Source organism: Dendrobates tinctorius, unplaced genomic scaffold (assembly GCF_039654945.1).
Source record: "Dendrobates tinctorius isolate UK_male_01 unplaced genomic scaffold, ASM3965494v1 ptg000156l, whole genome shotgun sequence".
In the NCBI taxonomy this organism is placed as follows: domain Eukaryota; kingdom Metazoa; phylum Chordata; class Amphibia; order Anura; family Dendrobatidae; genus Dendrobates; species Dendrobates tinctorius.
Window position 1 is genome coordinate 3,609,385 of NW_027361823.1, and position 27,071 is coordinate 3,636,455.

A 27,071-nucleotide genomic window follows, 5' to 3' on the forward strand; every position below is an offset into this window, starting at 1 on the left:
AAGACATTTTGTTTCTACATAGAGCTTAAAAGGATGTTTCCATACCCACATGTAGTAGGTGTAATAATAATCTATATGCACAACCTCTAGTAGTAAAAACAGGAGGTACGACAATAAATTCTCAAAGTTTGAAAGATTAAAAATAATCTTTATTAATATAGTATGATTAAAATATGATGCAAACAAATGGTAAGATATGATGCAAATCAAGCTAATGGAACAAGAAGGAGCATGAGAGCGGGAAGGTAAAAGGTAAGTAGCAGCAATCTGAAGCACAAGTGCTATTCAAAAAACAGAGGCTCTAATGAAAAGCAAGAATCTCCAAAGCACTCACGTGGCCATGTTATCTACGCCACCATAGAAGAAGCACTTTTGCGAAACGGCGCTGTCGGGGTGGGAGCACGTACAGCTGGAGCCTTTGCACTGAAGCATTCTTAAGGTATAACTTTACACTGTGATCTTTCATTTTGCTTTATGGTCCACAGTTCATGAATGTGCACTGAAGCACTTTATAGATATACTAGATGGTGGCCCGATTCTATCGCATCGGGTATTCTAGAGTCTCTGTTAAAATAAAAAATAGTTATATACTCACCTCCCGACGGCCCCCGGACTCTTTCTCTCCTCCCCACGCTCACGGCATCTTCCGGTTCCAGTAATGCTTTGCACGAAACACCGCTGATGACGTCGCGCTCTTGCGAGAGTGACGTCATCTTCAGCCCTTCTCGCTAAGCATTACTGGGACCGGAAGATGCCGGGAGCGTGTTGAGAGGAGGGACAGAGTCCGGGGGCCGTCGGAAGGTGAGTATATAACTATTTTTTATTTTAACAGAGACTCTAAAATACCCAATGCGATAGAATCGGGCCACCATCTAGTGTATTATACTCCTGTTACACCCGGAGCTGCTGTCACTGTTCTGCTGTTACCTAATGTATTGTACTCCAGTTACACCCAGAGCTGCTGTCACTGTTCTGCTTTTACCTAATGTATTATAGTCCAGCTACACCTAGAGCTGCAGTCACCATTCTGCTCTTACCTAATGTATTATACTCCTGTTATACACAGAGCTGCAGTCACTGTTCAGATCTTACCAAATGTATTGTACTCCAGTTACACCCAGATCTGCAGTCACTTTTCTGCTCTTACCTAATGTATTGTACGCAAGTTACACCCAGAGCTGCAGTCACTGTTCTGTTACCTAATGTATTGTACTCCTGTTACACCCAGAGCTGCAGTCACTGTTCTGCCCTTACCTAATGTAGTGTACTCTGTTGCGAGTTCATTCTCTGGTTCACCAGTTGAGTTCTCCTTCCAGACTCCCTCTGGTGGTAACAGGAGGTAGAGAGGCTGATTTAATCAGTAGAGATCTGCCACCTGATAATGAGGATGACGATTGGACCTCAGGAATCTCAGACTGGATTTAAGACAGCCGACGCCCTATTCAGTTGCTGGTGATTCCTTCTGGCTTGTCAGCTCTTGGTTTTCAGCTCTGTTCCAGTCTTCTAAAGCTAAGTTTTTCTGCTAATGTTCACACTTGATTTTGTTGGTCTATTCAGTTTTTTGTGTGGTCAGCCAGCCCCGGCGGGGGCTGCGCTGAATTTCCACTCTTATTTATCTGCATTTGCCAATTTGCTTTTTGTCCCTTACTAGTTTGGCCACTTTTTGCTCTGTTTCAGAATATTTCAGAGTGCTGATATAGTGGGAGAAGTCTAGTGACTTCAGGGTTAATTTTGCTATCAGAAGTGTTGGACATTATTTTTGTAGGGTTTTTTGCAGGTTGCAGACAGTGTCTTTCCTTTCCTTTCTAGTTCATTTGGGCCCCATCGTTTGCTCAGCCTATTTTCCTGCCTGTGTTTGTGTTTTCATCTTGTTTCACTGTCAATACATGTGTGGGGGCTGTCTTTCCTTTGGGGTCTGCTCTGGGGCAGTTAGTTTTACCCTTTTCATGCTTCAGGCTTATTTTAGTCCTCCGGCTGTGACGAAGCGTCTAGGAACATCGTAGGTACGCTCCACGGCTGCTGCTAGTTGTGTGGTAGGATCAGGGATCTGCAATCTGCATAGTTACCAACCTCTTTGGTTTTCTGTGACTTAGCTTGTTTTGCTTTTTTCTCCTCGGTGACCCATTCATAACAGTACTCCAGTTACACCGAGATCTGCAGTCACTGTTCTGCTGTTACCTAATGTATTGTATTTCCAGTTACTGCCAGATCTGCAGTCACTGTTCTGCTGTTACCTAATGTATTGTACTCCAGTAACACCCAGAGCTGCAGTCACCGTTCTGCTCTTACCTAACGTATTATACTCCTGTTACAGCCAGAGCTGCAGTCACTGTTCAGATCTTACCTAATGTATTGTACGCAAGTTACACCCAAAGCTGCAGTCACTGTTCTACTGTTACCTAATGTATTGTACTCCAGTTACACCCAGAGCTGCAGTCACTGTTCTGCTCTTACCTAACACTGGGCAACAATTTGAAAAAAAATTTCTGTTGAGTTAGGTTTTTGAGCTGATTTATACTAAAATTGGCATGCTGATTCCAAAAATGTAGTCAGTTTTTTTTCTATCACGTCAAGTTTTTCCTCCTCAACTTACCTGCCATAGAAGATCATTGCACTGATTTCTGTAATAAGACTTGTTATCTGAGTACAATTCGACTCATATAGAGCTACGTGGCAACTTGTAAGAGTAGTCACAACTGAGACAGTGCGGTGAGAGGTGTGTACAGCTCCCAATACGTCATAATTATCAATATCTTTACACAAAAATGTATCATAGTAGGAATAAATAGGATTTGTGATAGCTTTTCTCTTTACATTGGGCACTTAGTTGTAATTTATATATCTTTTATGATTTTTTTCTTTGTTAGTTTTCAAAGCTTGTAACTTTCCATCTCAGTGTTTTATTTACTTATGTACATATTTCATTTGTTTCAGATCATGTCTGCTCCTTCTTCCTCTCGTCGTAAATGCTTAAACAACCCTGACTCCTGCTATATTTGTGGTGTTTTCACCATTCCAGTTCAAAGGGCAAACATCAGTGCATTTGTCAAACAAGCATATTTTGCATATTTTAAAGTAAAACTCGGTGATCAAGATAAGCCATGGGCCCCTCACATAGTGTGCAAGCAGTGTGTCGAGAGTTTACGGATGTGGACCAAAGGAACACGTGAAAAGTTGGCATTTGGTATCCCCATGGTGTGGAGAGAGCAAAAAAGTCATTCCACAGACTGTTACTTCTGTTTAGTGAAAACATCAGGATTTAACAGGAAAAATAAAAGTAAAATAGAATATCCAAATCTACCGTCAGCTATCAGACCAATGCCTCATTCAGCTGAAATTCCAGTGCCAGTTTTCGAACAGCTACCATCTCTAGAAGTTCTGAGTGATGTTGACGAACACAGTGACAGCAATGATGCAGAATTTGAAAGTCACAAGGATTCAGTTCGTAAGGGATTTGATCAGCACGAGTTAAATGATTTAGCACGTGAATTGGGCTTATCAAAAAAAGCTTCAGAATTACTAGCATCAAGGCTGAATGTCATATCTTGAGAAGAATGCTTGGTTATCATTCAAAGACGTTGTCAAGAACTTTCTTGGAAATACACGTGCAAGTAATTACAAAGAAATTGTTCAGAAACTATTGGAGAGCTACAAAGCGCTTGGTTGCAACATGAGTATTAAACTACATTTTCTGCATTGCCATCTTGCCAACTTTCCGGAAAATCTTGGTGCTGTTAGCGATGAGCAAGGTGAACGATTTCACCAAGATTTGAAGGTTATGGAAGACCGTTACCAGGGTAGATGGGATGTACATATGATGGCTGACTATTGCTGGAGCATCAAACATGATTGTCCTCAAGTTAAACACTTCAGAAAAAGCTATAAATGTACATTTTTACCTTAAATACTTGTATGTATATATATTATATATATATATATATATATATATATATATATATCTCCTTTGTAAAAAATATGATAGTGTTAAAAAACATTTGTCATGCCTATTTCTTATATATTTCATTTTTTGTTCATATTTGTACTATTTAAAAAAAAAAAAACAACTTTTTAGGTACAGTAGTTTACATATTTTTGAGAAGACAAAAATCCTATAGTTCAAAAACTTGACGTGATAGAGAAAAACTGAGATAATTTCTGGATTCAGCATCCAAAAATTAATTAAGAACAGTTGTCTGACCTAACTCCTAAAAAATTGCGTTCCCCACTGTAATGTATTGTATATGTACAGGACTGTGCCTGTGTAATGAGCGCCGCAGCAGTGATGCCTTTAACGGCTGTAATGTGCCTGTACAATAAGCGATGCGGCCATGTTGCCGCGATGACTAAGCAAATGCCGCTAATTGGTCACGGCCTAACTGCCACGACCAATCAGCGTCGCAGGATTTCGGTTACAGACAGACATGATAAGACTATATATATATATATATATATATATATATATATATATATATATATATATATATATATATATATATTTTATCACACTGATTTTTCTACCTTGTTTTATGACTCATGGCAATATGTATTTATCACAACATTTGGATTCATAGCACATGACTTCGCAATGAAGCACTTTAATAATAATAATCATCTTTATAGTTTATTCTTTATAGTTATACCATCACACTGTGATTCTCTACCTTCCTTTATGGCTCATGGCAATATGTATTCATTGGATCAATCTACCGTATATGAGCCATTTCACTGGCTATTGTTAGTCTATGCAATCTTATATACATTTTGTCACTAAGGATCTATTCATGTCATGCATTGAGAATGCTGCTTGTTTCATAATGTATACGTATCCACTGCACTATGCACTTTATGTTTCTATATATGAATAAGCATTGCCTTTGCCCATATTTCATTTGGAGATTCTTGCTTTTCATTAGAGCCTCTGTTTTTTGAATAGCACTTGTGCTTCAGATTGCTGCTACTTACCTTTTACCTTCCCCGCTCTCGTGTTCCTTCTTGTTCCGTTAGCTTGATTTGCATCATATATTACCATTTGTTTGCTTCATATTTTAATCATACTATATTAATAAAGATTTGTAACCTTCCAAACTTTGGCAATTTATTGCCGTACCCAGTTTTTACTACTAGAGTTTGTGCATATAGATTTCATGAATGGACGTTTTTGCCCTATTATTTGCTAACCCTAAGGCTCCGTGCACACGCTGCGGATTCACCTGCAGATTTTTCCGCGCGGATTTGCAGGTAAAACGGCAGGTGAAGTGACCTGCGGAATTGCCTGCGGTTTTCCCCTGCGGTTTGACACCTGGACAATGGAACAGGGGTCAAACCGTTCCGGAATCCACAGAAAGAATTGACATGCTGCGGATTTAAAACCGCAGCAAAACTGCACGGAAAAATCTGCAGCATGTGCACTGCGGATTTGAAATCCCATTGGCTAACATTGTTCTGTACACTGTCTGCGGAACTGCTGTGGATCCGCAGGGCGAAATCCGCTGCGGATCCGCAGCGTGTGCACACACCCTTAGACTGTGTTACCTCTGGTGTAATAATAATGTCAGCAAATGCCCTACATGTGGTAATCGACATAACGAATCTGAAGAACAATACTACATTTCTAATTGGAGGTATTTGCTAACATTATTACATATTGGGATAGGAGCTTGGAGATGGAAAAATCCCTGTAGGCTGTGTGCCCACGATGCGATTTTTAAGCGTTTTTGCCGCGATTTTCGTTGCGAAAACGTTTAAAAATCGTGTACAGAACGCCCCCCATGCATGCCTATGGCATTCCGCACATGCTGTGCTAATGCTGTGCTTTTTTCCTCAGCGGAAACGCATCGCGGAAAAAAATCGCAGCATGCTCATTCTTTTGTGCGGAATCGCAAAGAATTGCCAGGATTCAGCACCCATAGGAATGCATGAGAATCGCTTACTTCCCGCATGTGGCTATGCCCACCATGCGGGAAGTTAAGCGTCTCATGTGCGGTTGGTACCCACGGTGTGGAGGAGAGGAGACTGTCCTCCAGGCCCTGGGTACCATACCCCTGTAAAAAAAAAAAGAATAAAAAATAAAAAAATCGGGGTATATTTACCTTCCGACGTCCCGCGCTGCATTCCCGGCCTAAGCGTTCCCAGTAATGCCTTGCGGCAAGGTCCTGTGATGACGTGGTCTCGCGAGATCGCTATAGTAACGCGAGACCAACGTCATCACAGGTCTCGCAAGGCATTACTGGGAACGCTGTGGCCCGGGATGGCAGCGCGGGACGTCGGAAGGCAAATATACCCCGATTTTTTATTTTTTTATCATTTTTAACATTTTATCGCATAGGTGGCCTCAATAGTAAAAAGCTGCTCACACTTGTCAAACACTATGTTTGACGAGTGTGACCAACCTGTCAATCACTTTCCAAGCGATGCTTCAAATCGCTTGGAAAGTGCTTGAGAAAATCGCGGTAAAATCGCGCGGAAAAAAACGCGCGATTTCTGGGAAGGAGTCCGGTTTTCAGTGTGCGTTTTAACACGCAACGTGTGCACATAGCCTTAAAGGGAACTTGTTACCACCAAAAAAAATCAAAACACTATTAACCTGCAGATATGGGGTTAATCTGCAGTCCTGCATGATTATATTATATTAAAAAAACATAGGTATCCAGTCTCATATTATAGTAAGGGTTTCACTAACGGGCCGTAAACCTGACAGTGCACTACACGAATCTGGGTGACTGGTGCCATGTATAAGCCTTTTCCATGTGTATTTATAATATTCCATGAATAGTAGGTGTGCGAGTGGTTGTTTCATCAGTATTTTGAACTTTTTCTGCCTCCGCTTTTATCATGGGGGCTGCTATATTCTGTAGTGCATTAGTATTATGACCAGGTGCTTGTAAACACAGCTGCCTTTTTTCTGTGATTTTTTTTTTTTTTTTTAATTTGATGTCCTTTTCAATGAGTTGTATACCTGATCTGAAAACCAAATAAGTCTGGAATCTTCATGGAATCGAAACATTCCATACTTTGGATCTAGAAGTTCTCGCATTATGAGCAAGAAAAACTCCTTACGTACTCCGCCGGCATCAACAGCTTCTTCGCCCACAAAAATGACCTGTAATTCCCAAAACGAAAAGCAGTATTAAACAAAGCATAAAGCTGAGAAGTGAAAAAGGAAAGTCACATTCATTCTTTACCTTCAATGGTTTCTTGTAATCTATATTTTTTGTTTTCCTTAACACATCCATGGCATCACCCACAATGTTTTCTCTGCGTACTATTAAAATTAGGCAAGGGTCCACGGATTCAACTACTGGGAGAAACATGGACGAAAAATTCTGTCTGTTGGCTTGATCAATTGCCATCTAATAAAATACAATATACATGTATAAATATCATAATTCATTTTTATATTAACACAATACACATGGTAATTTTACAGCAATATAACATCTATCATGATCACAACCTGATGTCGGAATCAAACAAATAAACAGAGAAGTGGCGTCACGACCCCAAGAGTGGTGCTGACATATACTGCCGATATGTAGTGTTGCCTACGCACTGTACAGTGAATGAGAGTTGTATGTGCCTGGTGATGGAGGACACTTTATATTCTCACATCTAAATACCTACGCGAGGGCTTGCTCTTTGCACATCGAGTTGTAGTTTTAAATGACACCATTTACTTTACCATACAATCTACTGAAAAAAGGGAATAATATTCCAAGTGTGGTGAAACAGAGGAAAAAAAGCAATTTTGTAATAGTTTTGTGGGGTTTTGTTTTTAACTTATTCATTGTGTGGCAAAAATGAGATAACACGATTCTCCAAGTCAGTAATGTTACAGCAATACCAAATTTATAGTTTTTTTTCTTAATGGAGCGATTCAAATTTAGTTAACCTTCTTTTTTACATTTTCTTTGCTTACGCCCCCTTAGAGGACAGAACCTGCGCTAGTCTAATAGCTTATACTATATACTGCAATATCACAGGATTAAAACACAATAAAACTTTCCAATTCAGATACACTGTATAGGTAACTAGGGCGAGGACGCTAAACACATGAACAACATTCAATATCAAAGGACATAATGAAAAGCCCAGTCAAGAGTATATATTGTGCCCATAAATATTTTATTCCAAACTACTAAAATAATTAGATGTAGCTAGTATTATTAAAGAGGTTGTCCACTACTATCACTGGTGACCTGTACATAGGATAGGCCATCAATGTCGGATCGGACGGGATCCGACATCCGCTCCAATCAGCAGTTAATGGCGTCTGCGGTCGGAAATACTCACTTAGGCTAGTTTCACACTAGCGTTTGGTGGCGCAGCAGACGCTCGCCGTGAAGCTCCGCCCCTGCCGCGCCTCGACCGGTCAGATCCACCTATGGGCGCAAGCCGCTGCATGCGGCCTGCGTACCCTATCTTTAGCATTGGGTACGCAGGCCATGCCGCCGCATGCATCCTTTTGACGGTGCGCCGACCTGTGCCAAACGCAACCTGCGCCACACATTACCCCACCATCAGAAAGACTTCATAGGATCCATATTGTCTATGCCCCATATTACTCCCGATGCGATTTATCAGGGGAGGTGGATTGATATTCTGGATAATACATTGATAGTCTGGTCTAATACACTCCCTAATCTTTATAGTGTCGGTGATCAATAGTCTCTGCTTGCTGAACCTCCAATGCCACCCCTTTTTGATCCTCCTTTTTACATGAGGTTGTGGGATTCTTGTCATAAACACGGTGGTTTGTCTGACTTTCCCTACCCCTATGTAACTATTCATGCTTTTAGAAATACTTGACCTTCAAATGGGACTTATCTCTGAGGGTCTGTGCACATGTTGCGGATTCTGCTGTGGATTCGCAGCGGATTTGGCCCTGCGGATCCGCAGCAGATTCTCCTGCGGTGTACAGTACCATTATATTCAATGTAAAATAAAAAACGCTGTGCACATGCTGAGGGAAAATCCGCACAGAAACGCGTTTTTTTTCCTGCAGCATGTCAATTCTTTGTGCGGATTCCGCAGCGTTTTTACACCTTCTCCATTATACGAATCCGTAGGTGTAAAAACGCAGTGGAAATCGTCCTCAAAAACTGCAGAAAATCAGCAGGTCATTTTACCTGCAGATTTAGCAAAATCCGCAGCAGAATCCGCAACGTGTGCACATACTCTTATATTACATGGCTATCTTCTTCGGGTCACCGATACGCTCCATAATGCGGTGAATCGGAAGTCACTTAATAAATGCATAGCTTTCTTATCCAAAATACAGACAGCTTTTGTATCTCCAGCCGGGATAGTCTGCAGTCACAGGCTATGCTCCTCCTGTCAACAGACACCATTACCAAAGCACATGTATCCAGCTCCAGCCAGCAACAAGATATAGTACAGTCCCATCAAATATACAAGATGGTCTAATACTGGACATACCAGGGGTGCTGATGTACGAAGAGGCCGCTCACACTGCTGTCCACCCTGTATAGCTAACCTAATACTGGAGATATCAGGGGTGACGAGATAAGAACAGGCTGTTTACACTGCTGTCCACCCTACCTGATCTAATACTGGAGATACCAGGGGTACTGAGGTAAGACGAGGCTGCTCACACTGATGTCCACCCTGTCCATCTGATCTAAAACTGCAGATACCAGGGGTGCTGAGGTAAGAACAGGCTGCTTACAATGCTGTCCACCCTGTCTATCTGATCTAATACTGGAGGTACCAGGTGTACCAAGGTAAGAGTCCACTCATACTGCTGGTATAGGTTAACTCCAGGATACAGAAGTAGAGTTTCCTACTTTACATGCTCACAGACCATGAACTATTCTATTACATTCTACTACAGATTTTGTGTAACAAGATGGCGGTCATTTTATCTCTATATTGATTATTGTTTACTTCTGGAGCAACTTGTAATTTTGTAAAAAAAAAAACAAAAAAAAAAAAAGTTCCTCTAACAGGTGTCATATTTTAAGGACCCCGTCTACTTCAAGTAATATAAGACGACAGATTGAAGTTCAGTAAACTGTATACGTGCAATCTACAGGTTTTTTTTTCCCTTTTTAGGCTATGTGCCCACGTAGCGTTTTTTAAACGCTCAGGAAACGGGTTCTCCTTCCCAGAAAATGCGCGTTTTTGCCGCGATTTTTGCGCAAAAAAAACACAATTTTTTTTCCGTACGTCTTTTAGACTATTGGAAATAGCCAAAAAAGCGGACCTAAGCGGAAATTAATGAACATGCTGCGTTTTTTACCGCTAAGCGTTTCCTTAGCGGTAAAAAACACATCCATTGGCACAAAAAGGCCAAAATGCATTTAAATGAATGGGATGCTTCTTTTAAGCGTTTTTGATGCGGTTTGACCCCGAAAAACGCATCAAAAATGCTTAACGGAATTTTTTGTTGCTTACCGTAAAATCTGTTTCTCTGAGCCTTCATTGGGGGACACAGGAATCCATGGGTGTATGCTGCTGCCACTAGGAGGCTGACACTATGCAGAAAAAAAAAGTTAGCTCCTCCTCCGCAGTGTACACCCCACCGACAGGAAGTAGGATGTTCAGTAAGTGAGAAAGCAGTAGGAGAAGCAATCTGTAAACGATATAAAACCACAGAAACACAAATCCACACTGTAACAATATTATATACAGTAAACAGTTGTTCAACTTGGGAGGGTGCTGTGTCCCCCAATGAAGGCTCAGAGAAACAGATTTTACGGTAAGCAACAAAAAATTCTGTTTTCTCTATCGCTTCATTGGCGGACACAGGAAACCATGTGATGTCCCAAACCAGTCCCCCAAGGGGAGGGAACAGCAAACAACTCCAATCAGGACGAGGAAGTCACCCTCGTCAACTGCAAGGTCACCTGCGAGGTCTTTTCACCCAGACCAGCACCTGCCGAGGCTAGACATGGGCTCTGAAAAACCTCATGGACCTGTGGAGGACATATCATCGCACTGCAGAGGTGCCAGACGAAGGCCCAAAGAGTACCGCCAGGAGGACACACACTGCCCGGGCAGAGTGAGTCGTACTGAAAAGAACGAAGTCCTTCCTGAGCCGGCAGCCCTACTAATGTTGACCAGATTCCGCGAGCAGACGCTGATCTGGAGGCCAGAGGACCTCTATACTTCAAGCCCGAGCTTGATAAGTACCGTCGCTGTGGCCAGGTAGCCTGATGAGAGAGCGCCACGAAGGAAAAGTCCGAAGCGACGAAAGAAAGGGAATTCAGAATGATGGAGAGTGGACCCCTGATCCACAGGAAGTGCACCACAGCTGCTACAGAGTCTGTGAGGCCCTAGGAGTGGTGGAGAGCCTGAAAGGGAAGGCTACCAACTGAAAGGAGAATGAACCCGTCCGTTGCAAAAGCAGATATCGCCAAAGCCCGGAAGAAATCAGGTCCTGGATAAGAGCTTCATGGAAAATTCATGCGATTCACAGGAGGCAAATGCTGAACGAAGAAAAATTTCTTTCTGAGAAAAACAAGGATGGACTCAATCCTAGATCCCGAAAGGCACGCTGAGGAAAATGCGCTGAAGAACGACGAGGTTCAGCCTGAGGAAGGAGAGCGCTTGTCCTTCCGGTGACCTCCTCAATAATTTGGCGTATTGGAGTCACACAGAAGGAATGGAAAGTTGGTGAGGGACTTCTTTGGGGATAATTTCGCTCGTGAAACCGAATTCAAATGAACCCCTAGATGGGAATGATGAAGCGAAAACCCATGTCTCCATGCAAGAGAAAATTTTTGGACAGTGAGGACGGTCAAATCTTCCCACCGGTCTCCAGAAAGAATGCTCTGATGAGCAAGCTAGGCCACGTGTCTATAGAACTCTGCAACACGGGTGGAGACTAAGGCAGGACACGATATAGCGGAGGGTGGTTTCAAGGTTGACCTTGCCAACTACTGTGTGAATTCGCCGTTGGAATCTGAGGGATGAACTTCTGGGAGAGGAAGGACCATAGTAGTGGAAGTCTTGGAACCGGAGGGTTCGTAGTCGCAGAAGTAGTCTAATTTGCGAAGCGCTCGGGAGAAAAGAGATATACTAAGGCACCCTCTTGTTGGAAACGGCTGAAGTCCGTTCTGTGAAAAAAAGACAAGAGCTGAGAGCAGGCCACTGAGAACCTGCGAAAGAGCTGAACCCTGAAAACGTACTGAATGGAACCTGGGGATAATCTGGATCTCATCGCCGCGATGTAGGTTCAGGATGGCTATGAAGAGACAACTGATTGCTCGACTAAGGAGGAAGAACGAAGACTACTGGATGACTTTTGCGATCAAAAGGAAGATAAACCCAGCATACGGGGATGAGGGTGGATATGGAAAAAAAATAGTCTAGCTGGACTTAGAAAAGTGATTAGTCGAGCAAGGAAAGTCCATGCAAAACATGGAGTATTGTCAACTGTAAGGAAAGTTGGCTCTAGGTAGATCAAATAGACACCAGAAGACAACTAGGCTGACGACAGGCAGGTCAATCCGCATGACGATGTAAACGACCGAATCTATCCTGGACCCTCTGGAGCAGGGAAGGGATTACAGTGTGTAGACCCGCTAGCCTAAGTCTAAGACAACACGCGCCCAAGGATAACAGTGAAAAGATACAATTCTAGCCGAAGGAAGAAACGCGTTATCACCAGACTCATCCTTGGATCCAAGCCTGGAGCAGCTTTCTACCCTGGTTGATGCTTGCGCAGTCAGATCCCACTCCTGTCTGAGGTGGGATACTTTTTCCAGTCACGGTCAGAAGTCACATGTCTGAGCTGCTAGAGGTTTTACTCAGCATCTGTAAGAAAGAATAGGTAAGTTCCGACAGGTAAGGAGCTTAGGTATTGTGGTAGCTCGAAGGCCGTTAGGACAGGCTAGAAATAAACTACTATTTGCCAAACATCAAAGATAGGCGGAACACACCGGCAGTAAAGATAGCCTCTGGGCAGTACTGTAAACTGAACAGAAGGTGTGGCAAACAGTCCTGTGGAGCAACTCACACTTAAGGGCCAATCACACTAAGCGATATCGCTATGTCTGATACTTACCTCCGACCGCTGCCCCACTGGTTATCGCTGATCGCGTGAGAACGTCCTGGACCGTTTCTCGTCGTCAGCTTCCTGCTGGGGCTTCCAGTTGTGACGACGAGTGACGCGTGGACGCGGGCGGGAGGACATTTTCATCGCCTCGTTTGACACGCAAATAGCGACCCCCGACCCCTGCGATGTCGCTGGTGAGATCTGACTGTGTGGCAGCTCACTAGCGACCACTTAGCGATGTACCAGCGATCCTGACCGCGTCATATCGCTGGTCGGGATCGCTGGTACATCGCTAAGTGTGACAGTACCTTTAGGGTACAGAGCATGCTGTAGTAAAACCGCGAACATTCGTACCTGACACGAGAGTGTCTGACCTACCTGAAGGTGGAGTATCCAGTTATTTTGCTACTGAGAATCGCTCTGTAGTACAGAGATCCATTCTATGTGGACATGGTAGTGCTTACGTTTAACTGTTAACAAACCACAGATGTTATGGACAATGAGAATATGCAGCTGAAAGGTGTCTGACTCACCTGAAAGCAGCTTGTAACCGCAGCCCGCCATGAGCAATAAATGCCGGCACCTCACCTCGAGTGGTGATTAGACGGGAGCTTAGGCAAAACCTGCAAAACACCGTGAGGAACGTGAGGGAGGACGCTCCTGACTCACCTGAAAATGGGACAGTAGTGCCGGATCGGTGTAGTTGGTGGCCTCGGGTACGTTTGAGTTACCAGAAAGACTGCATGTGTTAACTAAACATGTCTGGTAGAGGACTATTCAAGTGCTCGATAAGGGATAGAATACTGCTGCAATAGAACGCGAGGAACTTGAAGGCGAGAGCACCTGAATACGGTACAGAACACCAGTACCCCTGAAGCAGTCATCCCCAGACACGTCTCCACAGTAATACGGCCGTTTGAACTACTGTACCTGTCAGGTGATGCGTCTGAAACCTGGATAGCGGATATAGTACAGCTGCAATCGGCTCTAAGTATCCTGTGCACAAATCAGCGTGGAGAGAACCCAGAGAAGGGTATAGGAGACAGCCATTTCTGAGTTGCGGTGCTGTCTAGGCCTGGATACCTGATGACATTAGGCAGAATAACGGCTTCTGTGTTGCGGTCTAGGTCTGGGAACCTGACGGCATTGGGCAGAATAACGGCTTCTATATTGCGGTCTAGGTGTGGGTACCTGACGGCATTAGGCAGAATAACGGCTTCTGTTTTGCGGTCTAGGTACCTGATGGCATTTGGCAGAATAATGGCTTCTGTGATGCGGTATAGGTCGGGGTACCTGACGACATCAGGTAGAATAACGGCTTCACGTGTAGTAAGCCGTGCCACGAACTCTGTAGTAAAGTAGATTCTGACCAGTCAATTCTTCTGACGGTAGAACATTAGGCCTGGGGTCAGAAAGACACTAAACACTACTCTCTGTTGTGCGCCATGGTTCCAACTTCTAGAACTGTGAGTTGTGGTCAGCTTCTTTATCCACTGAGCCACAGCAGACAATTTCCAGGTAACACGGACTTCTATCCAGCTGGAAGTCCGGCCCAAACACTGGAGACGTGAAGAGATAGAAGCAGTTCATTATTCTGCTTCTAGCAGTATGAAGCCAGCGTCCGGAGGGGGCTGCAGAACAAATGAAGGGCGAGCGCCTGATAGCAGTAGATATGGGAGCAGTTGCTATGCCAGGGCTCCAACATCTTTATGTAAAGCAATGGTTGAGACTTGCTCTGCTGAAAATCAGGGCACCTATCTCTAATGGCCGAAAACAACAACTGTGTGACAAAAATCAGATCTCCGAGGCAAAAAACGTGCGAGTGAAACCTCCTCCCAGGCCAACGCCATGCGGCAAATACAGAAGACAAACCGCGTGGCTCTACAAGGCTCTGTGTGCTATGACACCAGACATACTGATGCACTAGAGACTGCATGGCAGAAGATTACAATTACACCAGTAATTTACACGGCTCTAGAGTACTGTTACGTCCGTGACTGTACAGCTCTAGAGTACAATTACTTCAGAGACCATACGGCTCCAGAAAAACCATTACGTTAGTGACTGTACGGATCCAGAGACTGTACGACTGGATCAACTGGGGACTCCTGGACGGTGTGAGAGGACCACAGTGGAGGAAGAGGAGGAGGATGGAGAACGAAGTGGCTTAGAACTAGACATGAGAAAAATCCCACTAAGCGCTGCCAGAAGGTTAGGGGACAGGAGAGCAGAGGGGGGTGCCAGTCCTGTAGGAGACTTCCTGGCTGTAGAGAAGGACAGGCAGGTCCCATAGATTTAAGGAAGCAACTGATGTCATGTCTCAGGATTCGATCCGGCAGTCCTTCGGCTCCCCTGTACACCAGCCGGAAAATGGCGTCTGCTAGGAGATGCAGGGCAGAACGCGCGCGCTGAGAGGGCGGCCAGAAACCGGGAAGCCCGCTCTCAGCTAAACGCGGGGCCCGGAGGAGCAATATGGCGGCGGCTCCAGCCCACAGTGGAGGCTGAGGGTAGTGGGCGGAGCTTGACGCCACACAGGAAGGGGAGAGGGAGACACAGGCGGGAAAAAGCCCGCCCGGAGCCGAGAGGAAGGGGGGCGGGGGCAGCACTGTAACTAGGCCCAAGATGAAGCCGGGATCTAGATTATAGCCGGCGGCCGCCGGAGCGGGACTGGGGGCCCGCGGAGGTCATAAAATAGCACCAAACGGGTCCCCACAGTGGTGCCAGGGTGCTAAAAGTGGCGCAAACAAAGCGCCATGACGCCGCTTAGACAGGCTGCAAGGGGGCACAAAGAACAGGAAGCCTCTGTGTGCCAAAACACCCTCTCTTCCCCAAAGGTTCTGCAAAGCCGTGCTGAGGCCCCCCAAACCAACCGGAAGGTATGAACTGCGCTAGCCGCTTGAATAAAGGTTTTTTTTTTTTTTTTCCTCTCTCTCTTTCTTCTTCTTCTTTTCCCGCTTTCTTCTCCTCTTCAGCACCTGGGGAGAAAAGAGGATAAGTACCTCCCCATTCGCGAAAATCGGACGTCCGGAATCCATGTTGCGGGACGTCCGTGTCTCCTCGACCGACATGCTCTGGTGGGCGAGTGGGTGGGAGACGGAGGCAGGACCAGGTATTCTCTCTCTTGCGGATCACCTAAACACGGTTCTGTGTTAGGGATTTTGGGGTCCTGCTGAAGAGACATATGAGGATACGGGGTGGCAGTAGACGCCGTACTCAGTCTCTGCGTGGGAGTACAGTTGTGACCGTTCACATTGTATCCCTGCAGTACCTGAAAAGGAACGACGCAGATTAGGTAGATATGGGTCTCAGGAGGTGGACACGGGTCTCTCTTATCTGACACTAAGCTAAACTGGACATCCTACTTCCGGTCGGTGGGGTGTACACTGCGGAGGAGGAGCTAACTTTTTTTTTCTGCATAATGTCAGCCTCCTAGTGGCAGCAGCATACACCCATGGTTTCCTGTGTCCTCCAATGAAGTGATAGAGAAAAAACACTACGTGGGCACACAGCCTCACAGCCGTTTGTTAAACTTTTTTTTTTTTAAAAGATTAAGAAAGCTTTCAACAGTTGTATATATTTTTATTTTCCAGGCACATTATACATAACTTTTCACTAAATTTTTCATGTTAAAACAGACGCAATGCAACTGGCGCTACAGAACAAAAAAAAAAAAAAAACCAAAGCAAAACCCTTTTTCTCCTTAATTTTGCCTCTTAATGTTACGTCTGTCCGAGGCCACAGGCTCGTAAGGCTAGCATGGACAGACTTAACACAAGCCACTACGTATAGCAGATTCAACCTTTAACCCCTATACAGGGATGTGGTGTCACAACAGGATATAGTGGATAGCTACAAAAGTTGAGCGACTATAGACCAGTAGCACTCACATCTGTAGCTATGAAAGTCTTCGAAAGAATTATGATGTCCCACCTGATAAAATTCACGCAGAAGCTATGGGACCCGCTTCAGTTTGCCTATAAGGAGAATCGTTCGGCAAACGACACTGTCAATCTGGCACTGAAGTACATTTTGGATCATACAGATGAACTGCACTCATATGTCCGGATTCTTTTCATGGACTTTAGCTCAGCGTTCAATACCATTGATCCGAATTTACTTCATAAGAAAATGGTAGCTCTTGGAGTCCCTCTCAACTTATGCTTGTGGATTTATAACTTCCTGACAGCCAGGATACAGAGTGTAAAAGTTGGACCATTCACTTCGGACACCTTGGTCACAAACATCGGGGCACCTCAGGGGTGTGTTTTGTCCCCGTTACTGTTTTCTCTCTATATGAATGATTGCATCTCTTCAGCAGACTCAGTACAAATCTTGAAATTTGCCGATGATATGACACTGATTGGTCTCATCAGGGGAAATGCTGAAGACTTGTATCGGAGTGAGGTGGAAAGAATATGTGACTGGTGTAAAGCCAATAATCTTGTACTCAACACTAAAAAAACTGCTGAGATGGTTGTGGATTTTAGGAAAGATCAACATGAGATACTTCCAATCTACATCCATGACAAAGTGGTTCTTAGGGTCACAGAGACCAAATTCCTTGGTGTTATCTCTCATGATCTTAAATGGGGGAAAAACGTGGATGCTGTTATAAGAAAAGCACAACAGAGGATGTTCTTCCTGCATCAGCTGAAAAGATATGGTTTGTCTAAGAATCTGCTGATCTTATTCTTTAATGCTGTCATCAGATCTGTGATTTGTTCCTCTCTGATAGTCTGGTATGGGGGAGCCACTGCGCATGACAAACTCCGCTTACAAAGGACTTTCAGAACAGCAGAGAGAATTATAGGTTCCCCCCTGCCTAAAATCCAGGATCTTTATGATAAGAGTATTCCCACGCATTGAAAATTTCATCCGATCCCTCTCACCCGGGACACTCCTCATTCCAACTACTCCCTTCAGGACGTCGCTTCAGAGTCCCCCAGCACCAACCGCCATATGAACAGCTTCTATCCACTCTCTGTTCAACAATTAAATCGTCATGTGTAGACTATATACTGTATCTGTCTTGTTAGATGTTACTTGTTGTATCTGTTGTTATATATTATGTTGCCTCTTTGCCACAAAGAATTCCTTGTATATATGTAATATGTACTTGGCGATAATAAATTTGATTGATTGATTGATTGATTGAAAGGACTTATGCCCACAGGCAGGAATGACCAGAGTAGTAGTTACAACAGCATTCCAGACATGGATGTGACACTCCATTGGGGAGATACTACAAATCAAAGTATTTGACAACTGAACGTTAACTCCAAGTGGACAGTACCATAGAAATTTCGCTTGCGGTACACTTGCTTTGGCAATGTTAATGTGTATATGGTCCTGCCAATAAAGTTCATTTGAATTTGAAAGGAGAGCTAAAAAAAGGGGTTTGCAATGTGATTCAACTTCTGCAGCACTGCCTTTCGCTCCACACTCACAGGTAGAGATGAAAGGTGTTAGGTGACCACACTCAGGTCTGCTGTGCTCCAGCACTTGGCATCACTCTGCAGTGAGAAGAGCAGACTGTCAGTGCTATTGTGGGGCATGCTCTTCTCGTCCCAATGTGTTGCTACATACTTATAATTCCTCAGCGTCAGAAAGAGAAAGAAGTTTATGCGCTCAGTGAAATCTCTCCGGAAATGCCCTCTTGGACTAAAAAATAAAAAAATAAAATGTTTAGGTGCTAAATATTTTGATTGCCAATATTTCCGCAATGGAAAGGCAAAATGACAAACAAAACACAAATGTTTTATTCTGCTCTGCAAAGCCTATTATGTTGTGCGGTCAGTTCAACATGAAAAATTTGGTGAAAGTTCCTCTTTACCTGCAGATAGGTGGCGGTACAGGTTCTGAGATCTCCAATTTCTGAAAGGACCAGTGAAGAGCGCAGCTCCTGGCTGATCAAGGGCACAGAGTGGTGCACTCCAGGACATGAGTATGAATATAAATGGAGTTGGTACTATTGTCAAATTGACATAACGCATCATATTATGCTCCTATAGCGTACCTGCATCTGTATGACGGCATCTGTCTGTAGCAGAGTTGTCTTAGCTTGTGCATCAAATACAAATGGATATGTACAAATTGTGAGAGAACCATCTGGTCCCTGTACAACAGAGAGAAAGACATGAGTGAAATATCCATACATTACTCAAAATGAAACTTGGAGAAAGACATGAACTGTGTTACTACTTATTTATTTAAAAGTTTTTTTTTCCTGGGAATTTCATGCAAACATGCAGCTATATCATGATGGTTGGTGGCCAATGTAGTGTTTTTTGCTTTTAGAATGATCATATTTTTCTGATGATGGAGCCGCAATGTTTATACTGGATTTGTCCAGTTACAGAAGAATCATAATGACTTACAATTGTCATGCGTGGGCCAGCCACGATCAACAGCACTAAAGCTACTAAAAAGCAGGTGTTTCAGCTTTATTATCTACAGAAATTCTAAATAAATCTTAAAATGTTTGATTTCCATAAGTAGTGAATCCCTTTCATGATATAAGTAGTTAAAGGGGTTATCCGGGATTATCTTTTTTTTATGGGCCTAAGAACTGACAGGGAGGTAGTTGCCATTGACTTGTTCCACCCGGCTCAGAGCAGTCAATGACAGCTTTGCCAGCGATTTTGCTGCTTCATTTGACCACACATCAACAGAGCAGCTCTTGCTCTTCCAGGCTGCTCTGTTTACAGGACGTGACTGCTGGCATCATACTGATTGACAACTGGCTTCACATAGTTAGGAACTCTCACCCCGTCAGCAGACTGGAAAAGCAGCTGCTCTGTTGGCTCCATGTCAATGAAAGTTTTGTGAAGGGCTAATACTAAAATCAGAGTTGAAGTTTCGTTTTATCCATTCTCTGTAGGTTTCGTTTCTTAATTTTTGTTGTTGTAAGATAAATTTTTATAATTGGCATGGGCTGTCATGAAACCAGACTGTTCTCATCAGGTACAAAGATAAGGGGGGGGGGGGGGTAAAACTCTGAAGAATATGCCATTATACTACTTTCTATGCTATTTAGGTACAGATATATGTAGTTTCCGGTTTTCTTGCAATATTATTGGCTTATAAAGTGAAATGATTTTATTGGTAGATGAGAACCTTGCATAATTAAGCAAAATATTGTAAAAGATGTGACTAAAATAAAGGGGCTTAGTGATCTGCCTCGATCCTCCCGTACAGAGACCCCAGTCTCCGTGTGGTCATTTGAGTTGCTAGCAACACTGGAATAATTTGGAAATCACTGGCTCAACCGTGAAGGGTTAATTTAGCCCTCCCAAAATAGCTACCTCGACAGTGGTGCCCAACGTGGGGCCCCCGGACAGGGACGCCTCTGCCCCCGGAGGACAAGACAAAAGGACCCTCGGAGTGGACACGGGTGCTGGAAAATTGGGACTGATCATCCTCCACAACCACGGTAAGTTGGCAGTTATACTGTTCAGACTGACCGTTGGTGTGGTTTTCCTGTGCTTGTTGCTGCAAAGAGGATCTGAGGTTTGTCCCCTGGTGGGGTGATTCATGGGTGGAATCATATAGAGGTGCAGTCCCGTTGGGGGCCCAGTGCTCGGACCGTTCCTCATAAGGGACGGACACCCCAGATTGACCAGTGATTGTGGCTCTCTTTATAGTCAAAATATCCTGAAATCCTGAATTCACTGTTAGAGTCAGGCGTGGTGAAGTGATCGAAGACTGGGTAGGATACGTAACTCAGGTATATATAGATAGATATACAGTGCCTACAAGTAGTATTCAACCCCCTGCAGATTTAGCTGGTTTGATAAGATGCAAATAAGTTAGAGTCTGCAAACTTCAAACAAAAGCAGGATTTATTAACAGATGCATAAATCTTACAAACCAACAAGTTATGTTGCTCAGTTAAATTTTAATAAATTTTCAACATAAAAGTGTGGTTCAATTATTATTCAACCCCTAGGTTTAATATTTTGTGGAATAACCCTTGTTTGCAATTACAGCTAATAATCGTCTTTTATAAGACCTGATCAGGCCGGCACAGGTCTCTGGAGTTATCTTGGCCCACTCCTCCATGCAGATCTTCTCCAAGTTATCTAGGTTCTTTGGGTGTCTCATGTGGACTTTAATCTTGAGCTCCTTCCACAAGTTTTCAATTGGGTTAAGGTCAGGAGACTGACTAGGCCACTCCAACACCTTGATTTTTTCCCTCTGGAACCAGGCCTTGGTTTTCTTGGCTGTGTGCTTTGGGTCGTTGTCTTGTTGGAAGATGAAATGACGACCCATCTTAAGATCCATGATGGAGGTGCGGAGGTTCTTGGCCAAAATCTCCAGGTAGGCCGTGCTATCCATCTTCCCATGGATGCGGACAAGATGGCCAGGCCCCTTGGCTGTGAAACAGCCCCACAGCATGATGCTGCCACCACCATGCTTGACTGTAGGGATGGTATTCTTGGGGTCGTATGCAGTGCCATCCAGTCTCCAAATGTCACGTGTGTGGTTGGCACCAAAGATCTCGATCTTGGTCTCATCAGACCAGAGAACCTTGAACCAGTCTGTCTCAGAGTCCTCCAAGTGATCATGAGCAAACTGTAGACGAGCCTTGACATGACGCTTTGAAAGTAAAGGTACCTTACGGGCTCGTCTGGAACGGAGACCATTGCGGTGGAGTGCGTTACTTATGGTATTGACTGAAACCAATGTCCCCACTGCCATGAGATCTTCCCGGAGCACCTTCCTTGTTGTCCTTGGGTTAGCCTTGACTCTTCGGACAAGCCTGGCCTCGGCACGGGTGGAAACTTTCAAAGAATGTCCAGGCCGTGGAAGGCTAACAGTAGTTCCATAAGCCTTCCACTTCCGGATGATACTCCCAACAGTGGAGACAGGTAGGCCCAACTCCTTGGAAAGGGTTTTGTACCCCTTGCCAGCCTTGTGACCCTCCACGATCTTGTCTCTGATGGCCTTGGAATGCTCCTTTGTCTTTCCCATGTTGACCAAGTATGAGTGCTGTTCACAAGTTTGGGGAGGGTCTTAATTAGTCAGAAAAGGCTGGAAAAAGAGATAATTAATCCAAACATGTGAAGCTCATTGTTCTTTGTGCCTGAAATACTTCTTAATACTTTAGGGGAACCAAACAGAATTCTTGTGGTTTGAGGGGTTGAATAATAAATGACCCTCTGAATAAACTTGTCACAATTTAAAAAAAAAATAATAAAAGAAATAACATTCTTTTTTGCTGCAGTGCATTTCACACTTCCAGGCTGATCTACAGTCCAAATGTCACAATGCCAAGTTAATTCCAAATGTGTAAACCTGCTAAATCTGCAGGGGGTTGAATACTACTTGGAGGCACTGTATATAACCAGAGGTGTCCAGAGGGATAGTCTGAGACGCCCTCCTCCTTTCACTGAGTACCGCGAATTTTGGGCTTCCCAGAGGGGGTTGACTCTGTGGAACAAACGGAGACGGCTGCTCCAGTATTGTGCACAATTTGTCAGGATATTTAGCTCTAAAGGAGAGAATTATGTTTCAGGTGAAGAAAAAGAAAAGTTTGGAATTGTGTGAAGGATCAGATACTGTTAGTCTTATGATTCAAAGACGAGGAAAGAAATGTGTCAGGAATGCAGGAAAAATATTTTCGATTCTGAAATTTCCGAAGGGCGGGAGGTTGCAGCCTACGCTATGGGATGAAGGAGTTAAAAGGTTGACTGATGATGGATTACTTAAAGGCGCTGAGGAATTCCGTGGCTTGGCACATGAATTGTATAATGAAGGTTATGTGGAAATTGAACAGCAGGTGAATTCTGATATGTTTCTGTTACTGCTATGTTGAAGAAGGAAAAATTGTCTATTATGACAGGGACGGGATGTATTGTGGTTCAAGAAAGTGACTGTGGTGTGAGAATGTGATTGATTAAAGAAGGAACTAAGATCCAGACAATATGTCAGGCAGTCGAATAGTTAAAAGTGATGATTTGAAACAAGGTCTCCCTGCTAGATGACAATTGTACAAGGAGACCGAGAGTCGCAGCCCCCACCTTTGCTGACGGCACCTATTATCAGCCACTGCTGCCAGCCTCAGTCCCCGCTATGCCTAATATTGCTAGTGGTTATAGGGATCCAAGGAAAAAAAAAAGGTTTCAGAAGACTAACCTGCTCTGTTCAGGAGAGAGAGAGAGAGAAAAAAAAAAAGCAAGCTAGCAGCTGTAGCTGCTTCAGTACCCCCTCCCATCTTAGCCCACACCATATCCCCCTTCGCCCCCACCGCAGCTGCGAGCACACAGCCAGTCTCTTATCAGTATCATTGAGTATCATTGGAGCACACAGCAAACTCTGCCCCCCCTCTCAGACTTGAGCTAGTGGGAACCCTGCTTCTCAGCCCCTCCCTGCTAATTCTCGTTACTGCTCAGTTTGTGATCTCTCCCACATGTCCAGTAAATTTATTAGGGGCAGATTCATTATCACAGTTCCGCTCTGGAATACAATTCCAAGATGATGGTCAGATGGTTTTCTTTTGTTATATAATCCCTATGTAGATGATGACAGTGAGGAAATCTGTATTTCGCATGCCCTTCCTACAGTTATGATGGCCCTGATAGGCCCAGGTCCACCCCCAATATTGCTTGAGGATCAATGACTCACCCCATACCTCTCAGAGATACCATCTAAACTCTGGTCGAAAGGGCCAAATGATATAGGGAAAATGCCTGTAGAACCAGTAAAAGTGTTTCTCAAACCTGGTGCCTAATCCACATACTCTAATATGGACAGTTATGCCACAATGGGCCCAAAACAGTCCCAACCAGTTTGCAAAAAAAAAAAAAAATAAGCAGGTATCTTTTGCCATTGTTAGCCTCCTTAAAGCATCCGGCAGCACTGAACTGTTGGGTTTCGGCCTCGGGACTTCAGTTCTGCCTTGGTCAAGTGATATTCTTGGGTCACTGTCTCCTTCAGGGTGCCAGACACCTTGCAGAAGAAAGAAAAATAGCTGCCAGCTCCCTTCTTTTCCCAAAAGATGAAACTAGATGAAACTGAACTCCTGCGTTTTCTTGGACTGTGCACTTATTTTTGTCAGTGGATACCGGATGCATCCCCTTTACAACGCTTTGAAAGACGGTATAATGAACTATAAGGAAAGATGGCAGTGATGAGGATTACCTCCAATATGACTGTTCCCAATTTCTGATAGAAGAAACAGCTACTCCACCAAATGCCAGTGAGAATCCACTCCCAAATCCCGATCTGGTGTTATACACGGATGGTTCAAGATATGCTGACGAGTTTGGTAGATTCCACACGGGATATGCTGTTACCACAGAGGACACTGTAGTGCACGCAGCTGCGCTCCCGCCATCACAGTCAGCACAAGAAGCAGAACTCCAGGCTCTGTCTACTGCATGTACTTTGGCCAAGAACAGACGGGCTAATATATACACGGACTCACGGTATGCATTTGGTATTGCTCACGATTTTGGGGCTCTGTGGGCCAATCGAGGGTTTATTACTACTGCCGAAACCCCTGTGAAAAATGCTGAAGCTGTTAAAACCCTCATGGGCGCGATCAAATTACCTACTCAGGTGGCTATTATCAAAGTTAAGGCGCACGGTCCTAGGAACAGTCCACAGACTGTTGGCAACGCATTTGCAGATATGCAAGCAAAAGCCGCCGCTCTCTTACCCGTTGAACCAACTATACCAACTATAGTGACCACACGCTCTCAGCGTAAAGTTACAAGAAGCACTGACCCTACAAGAACCTGAGGATCTACAACAGACTGAAGTTATCTGTCGGACCCCGCGAGACCGCTTAATGACGATGCAGAGAATGTCTCCAAAGGAAGAGGTGAAGCAATGGAAGACTGATGGGGCACGAATGGATAATGGTCTCTGGAAAAAGGACCAACTTGTGTGTCTCCCTAAGCGGATGTACCCTGCTATTGCCACATGGGCACATGGACCTACACATCGAGGGAAGAATCAGGCCCTCGCACTGGTGCAAAAATTCTACTGGGCCCTGGGAATTTCCACAGTTTTGTCAGCGCTCAACCGTGCCTGTAATATCTGTCAGACTTGCAATCCCGATCAACTTCAACGTGTGTCCCCGAAGCATCTTGCTAAGCCCGACTATCCTTTCCAAAGGCTCCAGGTGGACCATATCACGTTGCCTAAGTCTGGAAGGTATGAATACTGTTTGGTTGTTGTTGACATGTTCTCCAGTTAGCCGGAAGCATTCCGTTACCAACAAGACTGCAAAAACCACAGCGAAGAAACTGGTGATGGAAGTTATATGCAGATATGGGGTTCTAGAAGTTGTTGAAAGTGATCAAGGCCCGGCCTTTTCTTCTCATGTGTACTAAGAAGTTCTGACAATGCTTGGATCCACTGTAGCCCTCAATACTCCGTACCACCCACAATCCAGTGGGAAAGTTGAGAGGTTGAATGGCACACTGAAGGGACAATTGACCAAAATGATGCAGGAGACTACGGCTCCATGGCCAGAGCTCCTACCCATTGTACTATACCACATCTGTACTACCTCTACTGTAAAATATGGCCTGTTCCCATATGAGATATTGTTTGGTGCTAGGCCCCAGTTGCAAATTTCCAGCCTCAGCAGCTATCAGAAGAAACTGACCGTGCTGTTCAATATGTTATTCTGCTTAGTAAAAATCTTGCTAACACCTATGTTCTAGTTTTCTTTTCTTTTCCAGATTCAGCAGAAACCGATACCTGTCATAACCTGAAGCCTGGTGATTTGGTAGTCGTGAAGAGGCATGTCAGGAAGCACGAACTAGAACCCTTGTATGACGGTCCCTATCAATTTCTGCTCATCAACCCTATATCAGTGAAACTAGAAGGAAGACTGACTTGGATTCACGCATCGCACTGCAAGCTGGTTAAACAAGCCAATAGCAAATAAAGGGGACATAATGTTTTGGTTTTTCGCATTTTCCATATTATTATTGGTAGAAGTTAAAGTTAGAAGATATTCAATGACTCAGAGATCAATATGATAAAGACAATGATTGTAATAGGGACAGTTGGTGGTCAGACACCTCCTTTCTCAATCCAGCCAATTGATTTAAGGGAATTGGGGGCTGGATAGCTGGGATCTTACAAAGCTTGTTATACATTGCTGCCTGTATCCTTGTTGTATATGTGATACTAAAACTTGTTCTTTGGTGTATTTCTGTATGTAATAGGAAAGTCTGCACTAAGCCAGCTAATGATGATACCAAAGGTGTCGTTGCCCCTGCTCTTCTCTGCACCGATCTCAAAAGGTTACTTGATGAAGATGTTGAAGCCAAGCACATGCCTACCTACAAAAGTTCTCCACCACCATCATCAAAAATTGTTATTCATGAATTGCAGCATACAGGGGGGACGGGTGTGCCGCGACAGCCATGACTGGTAACACGGCATCAGTCATGTGAAGACCAGTACCCCTCAAGTTGTTAGCTTGGGATAGCACCTCTGATGCTGCATGTGTGTTAAAAAAATTATCTAGGGGGGAATGTGAAGGGTTAATACTAAAATCAGAGTTGAAGTTTCGTTTTATCCATTCTCTGTAGGTTTCGTTTCTTAATTTTTGTTGTTGTAAGATAAATTTTTATAATTGGCATGGGCTGTCATGAAACCAGACTGTTCTCATCAGGTACAAAGATAAGGGAGGGGGGGGTTAAAACTCTGAAGAATATGTCATTATACTACTTTCTATGCTATTTAGGTACGGACATATATGTAGTTTCCGGTTTTCTTGCAATATTATTGGCTTATAAAGTGAAATGAATTTATTGGTAGATGAGAACCTTGCATAATTAAGCAAAAGATTATAAAAGATGTGACTAAAATAAAGGGGCTTAGTGATCCGCCTCGATCCTCCCGTACAGAAACCCCAGTCTCCGTGTGGTCATTTGAGTTGCTAACAACACTGGAATAATTTGGAAATCACTGGCTCAACCGTGAAGGGTTAATTTAGCCCTCCCAAAATAGCTACCTCGACAGTTTCAGGATCACCGGCACGAACGGTCCGCAACCATTGTGAGCCAGCAGATATCAGCACAAAGCA

The 27,071-nt window shown here is 44.1% G+C and overlaps 1 protein-coding gene across 3 annotated transcripts in view; it reads right to left on the reverse strand.

Annotated features, from left to right (window-relative positions):
• Positions 1–27,071, reverse strand: part of HERC4 (HECT and RLD domain containing E3 ubiquitin protein ligase 4) — a 192,147-nt gene that overhangs the window by 85,182 nt on the left and 79,894 nt on the right. For all 3 annotated transcript variants that reach the window (XM_073548139.1, XM_073548137.1, XM_073548138.1), the window contains 3 exons: positions 19,035–19,133; positions 7,182–7,349; positions 6,956–7,099 (listed from right to left, as the gene is read on the reverse strand). In XM_073548139.1, the coding sequence (XP_073404240.1) occupies positions 6,956–7,099; positions 7,182–7,349; positions 19,035–19,133 (411 nt within the window). The remainder of the gene's footprint in view (positions 1–6,955; positions 7,100–7,181; positions 7,350–19,034; positions 19,134–27,071) is intronic.